At 36.4% G+C, this 11,094-nt stretch overlaps 1 protein-coding gene across 1 annotated transcript; it reads right to left on the bottom strand.

Moving 5' to 3' along the window:
* Positions 1 to 7,450: 7,450 nt before the first annotated feature.
* Positions 7,451 to 10,815, bottom strand: LOC105033034 (L-ascorbate oxidase). Its single transcript, XM_010907669.2, has 5 exons — positions 10,461 to 10,815; positions 10,072 to 10,164; positions 9,732 to 9,944; positions 9,164 to 9,337; positions 7,451 to 8,699 (listed from the first exon to the last, which is right to left on the bottom strand). The coding sequence occupies exons 1-5, from the start codon at positions 10,782 to 10,784 to the stop codon at positions 7,743 to 7,745; spliced, it is 1,761 nt and encodes a 586-aa protein (XP_010905971.2). The 5' UTR covers positions 10,785 to 10,815; the 3' UTR covers positions 7,451 to 7,742.
* Between the last annotated feature and the right edge of the window lie 279 nt (positions 10,816 to 11,094).

The following is an 11,094-nucleotide window of genomic DNA, read 5'->3' as shown; positions in this document are numbered from 1 at the left end:
AGAAAAATTATTCTGTTAGAGTATGATATACACGTTATGATGAAATCTTTAATAATTCATATTATCATCTTTGGATTAGATTTTTTAATTTTTCTTATGATTGTTGAAGTTAGTAGAGTGTATTAATTATTCAAGTAAAAGTTTGAATTTCTGAACTGATCTAAGATATCTTGTTATTGTTAAATTTTGAATAACTTATATAAGTCTTAACACATAAGGGACAAGTTTTGCTTGGATTTATCGATTGATGTTAAGGGTTGTGATGAAGGAAGCTCTACAAAAAAAAAAAAATCAAGTTGATTCTACTTACAAAGATGTTGATTTGAGTTCTTCTAGTTTGTTCGAGTTGGAGTTAAAAAGAAAGGTTGGTTTGGGAATTATCTAAATGATTGTAAGATAAATCTAAAATTAACTTCAATTAATTTTAGACATGTTGGATTCTTGAAGAGTAATGAAACTTATGCAATGATTTCAAACATAGAAAGTGGATCAAGATTTAAATTTGATGTGCTATATCCAAAGATAGTTAAGACAAAGAAACTTAAAGTTTTGCTCTAAATTTTATATGAAGTTTGAAGGTTGAATCTACCTTTGATTGTTCTAATATATAAAGATATTTTTATCTTTGATAAACTTATATAATTTAGTAAGTTAAGATCAGAGCACGCAATAAAAGCATGATGATTTAAATTGATTAGAAATATTAATCCTTTTATTCAAAAGATATTATGATGGAATACATTAGTTGCAAATAAAGAAGAATTTTATTGATAATGAAAGGATGCTACTGATTTTTTATCTAAGCTAATCATAGCTATGCAATTTTTATCAGTAGGTTATTTTATTGTAGATAATGTCAAGAAGAATCCTAAATATCTCAAGTTTATTGTTAACAGCTTGATAGTTCTTTTGTTAGTTCAAATCTAGAATGTCTTGATACAGATCTTATTTTTTAAGATTTAATATTGTTACTCAAATTGATGTAGAAGGTTGAGATTTTTCTAAGATAGAAGTCCAGTTGTTAAATTTGTTGGAAGGTCAAAAGAAGAAAGAAGCCTGTAATTATGAGGAGTGTTTGATGTTTAGGTTATCTTTGATTTCTATTAAAGGTAATGAGTTAATCAACCAATATAATGGATAAAGAATTTTGGTATTTTAATACCTGATCAAAATGTTATTGTTTGTTTTAAAAAAAAATATTTGGAAAACCAATATGAAGGAAATGAGTTTGAGATGTTACATAATTTTGTGAAACAAGTACTATGAAAGATAGACTATGAAAAGCTCGAGGATGATATAATCGATGTTCTTTTAAAGTTATTGATCAAGCAAAGTTAATTTTGAGGATGAAATTATTTTAAGAGAGGGAGAATATAATAACTCAGCCATTTAGGCCCTTGGATCGGGCCCAAACTTTAGATGCCTAAAAATCTCTAAAAAAATCCTATGTAGCGTGTGGCAGAGAGGAGGAAGAAGACTCCTAATCGAAGTCTTCTTCGCTTTCGATTTCATTGAGATCGGGTGGAGAGAAGCTCGGTTAGGTCTAGGAAACCCCTCTATAAGAACCCCTTCCCCTCTCCTAAATCATCACCTCAAATCGCTTGAGAGATTGTTGAGAATCGTTTGAGATTTCTCGTGTTCTTCTACAGATTGCCATTGGGAAGAAGGTCGTCGGAAACCCTTCTCTAGCCATCGAAGCCAGGTAAGCTCCTTTTCCCTTCTCTCTTTTCCTTCTTATCATTATTTTCTGATCATCGACGCCCGATTGGAGCCGACAGTCACCAGCTTTGCATTTAAACAAAATAACCCCTGTTTTTCCTATTTTGAACGAGCCTTTCTCCTCCATTTTCTGACCACTAGCGCTGCTGTCCATAGTGTCGCACTCATGAATCATGACCCCTACCTCTCTAATTTCTTTCTCCGAAGGTTTGGCCCTCGATGATCGGCCGATAATCAGAAAATTCAAAGAAAAGAGGGATGGTCTCCTATTTTTCTAATTTTTCATTGGTCGAACCTCGCCGCCGGCCATCTTTGGCTCCACTGCCATTGATCGTCGCTGCCGAACCATCGATCGTGCCATCACACCCCACCAGACCACGAGCAAACCTCCCTCATGTCCTTTCTCGTTCGGCCAAAGAAGAGAAAAGAAAGAAGAAAAGAAGAAGAGAAGAAAAAGAAAAAGAAGAAAAAGAAAAAAAAAAGAGAGAGGATTCTCTCTCTCTCTCCTTCTCTCTTTGGAGTCTTTCTACTCTCTCTCTTTTTCTCTCTCATTGAATCATACATCCTAAGATAAATTTGAGATGAAAATAAGATGATCTAAAATCACTTCAAAATTCGTACAATCCCAGCCTGGCCCTTATTCGAAATTTATAGTATCTGATCATAGTTAATTCATATTGAGTCACCTTAATATGACCTATGATAATTTCGATCATGATTACCTCATTTGAAAGATACAAAGATTCTCTCTCCATTTTTTCTCTCTAAAAAGCTTATTTTCTCTCTACTTTCTCTCTTTAAAATTTTTTCTTTCTTCATGGATTTTCTCTCTAAAAGTTTTATAGACTAGTGAAGGGTCTGGATATTTAAATAATCCCAATCTTGATTGATCCTATGAGAGATTCTGGATTTATATTATTAGGATCATTTATCTGTAACTTTTCTATATACATCATTTTTATATTTAATCCTGATCAAGTAGAGATGTAATTATTATACAAGAAGATATCGAGCAAAATATTTTAATTTTGAATTCGTAGATCGAGGAGCTTATCAATTTCTGTATTTAGATCAGTCATCGATAAAGATAAGAACCCGTGTACATGATCACCATTATATATGCTATTTTATCATTGGTCTTATATCATTGATTTTGCATCGTTCAATCAGTGATTGATGAATTTGCTATGTTTGAGACATCATTATTTGCTTATATGATTTTCAAGTACGAGTATGTTATGTCAATATATATGTATAAGTGATTGATGGCATGATTATATGGATATGATATATTTATCTTGATCAAACTGCAAATTGAAATTGATTAATGAAGTTAACGTATTATAATTTTATGAAGAAAGATATGGTTTGGACTACTCACGTTATGTGGATAGCTAGGCAGGAGCTTATGTCTAGGATAGTCTTCACGGATTTATACTTGGAATAGCCCGCCAGGAGCTTATGCTTTGAACAGTCTGTTAGAAGCTTATGTCTGGGACAGCCTCTACGGGCTTATACGTGCATCAACCGGCCAGGAGCTCATGTTTGGAATAGCTCGCCAAGAGCTTATACCTAGGACAGCCCCCACGGACTTTCATACGTGGGACAGTCAGCTAGGAGCTCATGCCTGGGACAGCCTTGATGGGCTTATGAGTGAAAATTTGATCGGATGGAGATTGCAGCATAGTTTTGGTTAGTTCAGAAAGAAAAAGATCAAAGATCATGTGATTATGAAAAGAGAAATAGAGGACAAGACATGAAACTAATGCTGAATAAAAATATTTCATCTGTTAACATATGATGATGCATCTCTTTTGATAAGACAGATAATTTATGGATGTTTGCAGTATTCTGGATATTGAACATGAGATTTTATGTTTTATTGCTTATTCTTATTTTCAGATTATATTATTATATTAGTGTGATATGTGAAATTCTTGCTGGGCTGTAAAACTTACATCCCTTCATTTTTTCTTGTCTTCTCAGAATTGCAGGATGCTCATAATTTGCTATGGTATGGATTTGCGAGTGAACGGATGCATAGATAGAGTGTCATTGATACCTAATTAGAGGATTGAAGGAATTTAATTTATAATTATGTAAGTTTTACTAATTATTATTGAAATTAGATATTATGGATGTTGAGGTTGTAATAAATTATTTTAGACTTTGTATATTTTTTAGGGTTTACTCTAAAAAATGTGCGACCATTGCGTATCAGATTCGGATGCTAGATTCAGAGCGTGACAGTTACAAAAAAAAAATCAACCATTCTTTTGCATAAAAGACACAACCTAAACCCAACAAGAAAAAGGTTGCGTAATAACCATGATTTGAAATTTTTAATCAATATTGTAAGGCCAGGAACATGCAATTCAATTGGGGAAAATGGTGAATTATTGTGTACTTGAGTAAAAGTACCAATAGATACCATCCTTCGCACACACTTTTCTCACTTTTAGCCACTATGTATCTCCCAATTCGTCATTAAAGGTCTAAATAAAGTGCTTTGATAATAAGAGTTGATAGTAATAAAATATGAATAATTAATAAAAACTTAAATACGTCAAGTTATCATCATACTCTAAATAAGATTTCTACTAGTTCATAAGATAAAACTTCACATTATCAAATATAGTGCAACGCACAGGTCACTAGTACCTGACACGCAATGTCTTAACAACTTAATCAATTGATACCCTTATATACTTACATGATGAATATTTATATAATATAAATTACTCAATCATATGGGAATTTTTGTGCACTATATATGCAAATACAAAATCATCTTATGGGTGGTATTAAGGAATAAATTGAATCGAAGAAGAAAATAATAGACAAAGCCCTCAACTGATCCTATTGCCCAACCTGCAGTATTTGAGCCTTCTCTTGTGACTTGTTTTACCTAGGAGCCAGCCACTGCCTCCTTGTTTTCTCAAGATTAACTTCGATGATAGCATGATAGATAGTAGAACTTTTAGAAGGGCAGACATTATCATCCAATGCCCTAGGCGCACCTTTGCGATTGTTGTTGCCATCTATGTATTTGACGGTTTAGTTCTTCTGACTAAATTGTGTGAGGCTTGGGAAGGATTCATTTATGCTACTTTGGTTCTTCAAGCAACTCATATTGCTCTAGAGGGTGATTCTGTAACGGTGGTTTCATGGATATGACTAAATTGACTGTGAGAGTTAAGGGTGGTGATCCAGTATTACCTAACATTTGGAGGTTGACATCCAGCCTAAGCTGCTTTGAAGCAAAACATACATCCAGGAAGGCAAATAGTGCAGTGAACTAGGTAGCTGCTCACATGTTGCCAACCACACAGGAAGCTTCATATGGAGTTCCCCATCATCAACTCCCTGCTAGATTCAAGATCTCTTATATATCCGATCAGATTCTTATGCATTAAAGTAATATTTTACAAATTTAAACCTTTACACCACTTCAATAAATCAGATGGATTTACATGACTTCATGGCTGTTTTCTCTGGTTATCATGACTAATGGAATGGCCAAACATGCCCTTAAACAACCAAACCTCCTAACCAGCTCTGACTATCCTGAACAGTGGTAACTACTAGCAAGGCATACAAAGAGGAGCTAACAGAGTGCAACCTGCTAAGATTTTCCCAGCAGCTTGGCAATTTCATCAGCTGCTATCCGTCTCAAAAGTCTAGGAATTGTCCTGATTTACCCCGAGCTTCAAAGCATGGGCACCATTTCTCAGGTGACATTTTCACAAAAAAATACCACTGCTCTAGGTTTCGAGGGCTGAATGCCATTGCGAAACTTCATTAAGAAACTTCCAAGTATAGAACTAAAAGACCAGGGATTATGAGGTTGTTTGCAATGACCGACTTGAAGAGAAGGCCCTTAAAATTCAGCAGTAACCTTTATAAATGGGAGAAGCATTCTACCCGTCCTTTACAATATATTTTGCTTTATAGGTAGCTAATCTCAATTGTGCAGTGAAAAAAGGAGAAATGATTTATTTTAGGATTAGGTCCAAAATCATGATCATGGAATGCTATAAAGAACGTTCAGACAACATCCCATTGTTTGAATTTTAAATTGGATATGTCAACACCAATCTCCATGACATCAGAGCTAAGATCAAACACTCCTAAAACCCCAACTACATGCAGGAAATCTTTTATCACCCCATAAAACATTTTCCTGACTTAAATCAGAAACCAATAAATGCTAATATAAATACGTTAGAAAAGTTAAACCACAGCGATGCTGCTCTCGCCACAAGGGGACTTACAGACGCCGCCACAATATTCCCTGGAAGAGGCCTTCCCATCAGAAGAAATATCACTCCCACTCATTTCCCTAAGCTTCACCATGCTCAATGGCTTCTCAGCAGATCCAGGTGGTGCATCTTCTTTGAAAATGTCATTACCTGTGAGCTCCTGATGCTGGAAAGAAAGGAATAACATAGTATTCCTTCATAAATCTTCTGATCCCCACTCAGTGATCATAAGCATAATTTATCTTCTTAACAACTACTCCTTGATCTGTAAACGGCAAGCTCTGCCCGGCCTTTGTCTGTTGTGGAACAAAATTAAATGCCTTGCTGCCACTGCAAATGGCGTTGTTGACATGATGACTATACCTGACGAGGTTTCTTAAACGTCAAGACCCTGCTTCTTTGGCTCTCCCTTCCTTTCTTTTTGAGCCTTTGATTGGAGACAAGGACGAAGGTATGATGATATGGTGATTTCCATGGGATCTAATTGCTTCTGATGTTTTTGGGAATGGATGCAACTCTTTCCGAGTCTCCTCTTTATTTTTGATCCTCGTCTCTTGGAAGTGGATGCTTCTAAGCTCTTATATTAAATATTCTTTTATTGTCTGTTGGGCATTCTCTTTTACTATTTGGCTGGAGACAATGATGAAGGTATGGCAGTATCATGATTTCCTTGATATCCAAATGCTGTTGATGTTTTTTGGGAATGGATACTACTCTCTCTGAGTCTCGTCTCTTAGAAGTGAGTGCTCTTCAGCTCTTGTATTGAGTGTTTTTTTGTTGAGCATTCTCCTTTCTGTCTTTTCTGATGGCATCTTTTCATTTCTTTTCTGTAGTATTCTTTACCACATCCCTATACTTTCTTTCATCATTTTATCTGAATAAAATTTTTGATGAATAGTTGGGTTTACCACTACACTCCTCTTACCCAAAAAAAAAAAAAAAAAGGGCCAAAAAAAAGGTTACAAAGACAGCACATAAAAATTTATATGTAATATTTATCATTAAAAACTGGACTGTTTCTCGAGAAACTTAGCCTTCACATGTACAACTATTTGTGCATGTAGCAGCCTTATTTAAGGTTCAAAGTAACATTACATATACTAATTATCAGTCTGTAAGTCACTTTGCTCAGCTGTCTCCTTAGTTTTCAAACTATTTTGGATGTTTCTTTCTTTTCCACTTTTTTATCAGAAAGGCAGGTGGTGGTTTGCCAACACACAAGCTCCAAGAAAGAGAGAGAACCCACATGGCATATGGAAGACAGATAGACATGTAAAGCAAAAATCCAGGAGATTCAAAATAATTGAAGTAGATCACAACACACATGGCACATGGAAGCCTGATGATATTATAAAGCAAATTTTATAAAAAATTGAGAAACCCTGTCAGGCATCCATACCTGCTTCTCCACACCAATGAGCACTCATGTGATGCACATAAAGGGACATACAAAGAATAAGACAATTTTATTATTTTGTGAGTTACAATACTTTGTGTACTTGTGAGTTAAATTATTTTGTTGAACAAGAACAAGGCCATCATCCTTTCTGTCATCACATCCTAATAATACATCCCAATTCAATGTCCAATTTCCTTTCAAAGAGAACTTTTCCATGAAACCTACACCATGCTTATAGTATCAGAAAAACAGAATGAGATGAAGAGCAATGGTCTAAAAGGAATTACACAGAGTTCATGACTAAAAAGGGAACCATACAAAATTTTCATTTTTTTTCTCAAAAATTGAATTCAAAATTCCAATCAAGGCCTTTTTAGATATTTGGAATCACCACAACCCATGATATCTGTGGGCAGCTTCCCAAGCTTGTCCACCCCCTCTTCAAACACAACCCCCATTCCCATGGCAAAATGTGACTCAATGTGGCAATGGAAAGCCCATACACCAGGGTTATCAGCCTGAAATCTCAGAGCTGTCCATCCATAGGGATGCAGTGCCACTGTGTTCTTCTTAATTGGGTCCACCAAATTGTACCTCTTGGGATCAATCTCTGGATCAAACTTCCCAATTCCATAGCCCAAAACCCAGAAGTCATGCCCATGAAGATGCCATGGATGTGTCTCACTGTTGTTTGGGTTCTTCGTGTTTGCATTCTGCAAGATCACATCCACTGTCGAATTGAACCCTAACCGATAAATTGAAGTGCTCGCCGTTGCATTTTGATTCTTCTGAATGGCATAAATATCATAGTTCTTGTAGTCATAAGTCTCTGGTGGTGGTCTTTGATCAAAGCCATGAAACAGTTTCTCCTTGAGAGCAATGAGGTATGGTGTGTGGGGAAGAGTGAATGTTACATTATTGAGAGCCCACTTTAGATAACCATCAACAAAATTTTGGGTGTTCAGCAACAGGATCATACGGTCGGAGGTGAGCGGAGGAGGATGGATGTAATCAGGATGCGATCGGATGGCATTGCTTTGATTGAGTTGGTACATGGTGTCATTCCAAAGGGGACCATAAGGTGGCATAGTTGGAGGGAGCCTTCTAGGAGGATTTGGATAGTAATTGAGGATGGCAGTTCCAGTGGGAGTATTTGGCTTGCGGCTAACGACATTGACAGCAAACCAATAATTATGGGAGGGGTCTTGGTCAGCCTTGAAGAGCACAGAGTAGGTCTCACCCGAGTAGATGTTCAGGTTCTTCACTACAAATGGCTTCACATGGTATCCATCAGCTTCGACAACAGTCAAGTTGTGTCCCTGACATGATCATTAGCAAGAATATTAGCATCAATTTAAGTGTCATTACTTGTATTATAATTAGAGTACAACAAATGCTGTATTGAGCTCATTTTTGAAACCCTACAGCTGTTATAGAACAACTTCAACGTAATAGAATTTGACAATGATGGAGTCACAAAAGCTCATGGTAGTAAAAAAACATTTGGTTTATTCATAATAAGTTTTTTGGCTTGCTAGGTAATCCCTGTAATTATTCCATGGTAATCAATGCTTTTCATTGCTTTCTCAAAAATAAACGTGACAAGTTATAAAATAGTTAGCTTGTGATAATTCTATGTTTGTTTTTCACAAATAATTTGAACAAGGAGATTTGAAAAAGGTGATGCATTAGAAAACAGTGAGCTTGTAATAATTCTATGTTTGTCTTCACATAAAATATAATTTGAATAAGGAGATTAGAAAAGAGATGCTCATGATATTACCTCAATTTCAAAATTTAGAGCTGAAAGAGAGGTGATGCTTGCAATTCGGAGACGATATGTCTTGCCCGAGACGACTGTTAACACATAAGGCAGGCACTCAGGATTGGTTTCATTGCAGACCCCACTTCTTACATTGGAGCAGTTGAACTTTCCCCTTCCATTGATCAAAAGAGACTGCAATTTTAAGAACACCACTGAGTCTAACCTTCAACATGGCACAATGAAATTAATATTCCATTGCTTTCTTTACCATAAATTTTTAGAAAAGGAAAAGGAATCTTTTAGAAAATAGAAATCTTAATCTAAGAGGAAAGTTACACACACACACACACATACATACATGTATATATATGAAATGTATGTATGTACAGAATCCAGAAACACAGAACACATTGAAACACAAAAGCATCTTTAAAAATCAAATTTTGTTCAAACGAATCAAGACTTCTCTACTTAAAACAAAAAAGGAGAATCTTTGTTAAAATCCAGAAAACTAGTATAATTTTTGCTATGAGCATACCGAAAAATAGTGAGACATAATTAGTTGTGGGGACAAAGATTGCCATACCTGAGGCTCACCAACGAAGGTGAAGTCCTTTGAACTCAGGCCAACAGCCTGTTCATAAGTGCTCTTGTGCCACCAATCATTAAGAATGATGCTCCGGTCATAATCATAGGTGAACAGCTCAGCCATCCCGGCAGGTGGCAGAACTTGAATGAGACCGTAGAGTCCAGCTGATCTTTGCATCCCATAGTGTGCATGGTACATGTAAGTCCCCGGCTGATTTTTTTTTTTTTTTTTTGAAAGAAAAAAGAGATAAAGTTGATGAGATAGTCTAATAACTTTCTCAGATTTGTTTTGAAACCCATTCTTATTGAATATAAAAATTTTAACTCCCAAAACTTACTCTATCAACAACAAATCTGTAAGTAAATGTTTCCCCCGGCACAATCGGACACTGTGTCACCCCTTCAGTGCCATCATACCATGGAGTGCCGATCTACAAAAGAAAACAACAATGACTATAGCAACAGAGATGTCGGTAAGGAAGAAATTTCCACTCCTACCTCTTGTGGGCCAGGGCCAAGAGGAAGAACAAGAGATCTTGGTAAGCACACCTAGGAACTTAGCTCACAAGTGGAGCTTGGGTGAGCACATCTCAGTGGCATAGGATTATCCAATGATTTTGGGTTCAGAGAGAGAGAGAGAGGAGCAGAGTAAAATAAATATAGGTAAAAAGTTGGTAGAGTTCTTGTACTATAATTTTGAAAGCTTGCTTCTAAGTTGGATCAGTACCTGCCTAATCCCATGCCAGTGAATGGCCAAGTTCTCTGTGAGCAGCCTATTCTTGACATCGATGACGATAGTGTCTCCCTGCCCAGCGACGATAGTGGGACCGGGCGTTCTTCCATTGATGGTGATTGCCAGCTTCTGGAAACAATCAGGGGACCTAAACTCGTATGCCACCTCCCATTTTTGATGGTGGGTATTGGCTTGAACAGAGCCAAAGGTGGCGAAGATGATGAAGAGAAACAGGTACTGCAGGGGAGCTGCTAATCCAACGCATCTGGACGCCTCCATCTTAGGCCAAATCAAGTCTTCCTTCCGGCTTTGGAGCATCTATTGAAGATACTTCGAAACTACCATCGCAATCTATGGACGGCCTTGGATTTATAATTGGATTGGACCTCATTCCAACGTCCCTCAACGAAGGAAGAAAAAAAAAAATACAGTTCTCAGAAAAGAAGCAACGGTCAATAACGACGACAGCTCAAAGTTGGTAGCTACTAAAAATTTCGTCTCATTTTAAGTGAAATCCAGACCTATTATACGTTAAAAGCATACTGTGTACATTAAAATAATGATTTACTCAGATCTACCGGAAAAGTGCGAATCTACAAGGAGAGTAATACTATAAGGCTCCATTATG

The sequence above is a fragment of the Elaeis guineensis genome, chromosome 13 (genome assembly GCF_000442705.2).
Source record: "Elaeis guineensis isolate ETL-2024a chromosome 13, EG11, whole genome shotgun sequence".
In the NCBI taxonomy this organism is placed as follows: domain Eukaryota; kingdom Viridiplantae; phylum Streptophyta; class Magnoliopsida; order Arecales; family Arecaceae; genus Elaeis; species Elaeis guineensis.
This window is presented reverse-complemented; position numbering and strand designations above follow the sequence as displayed.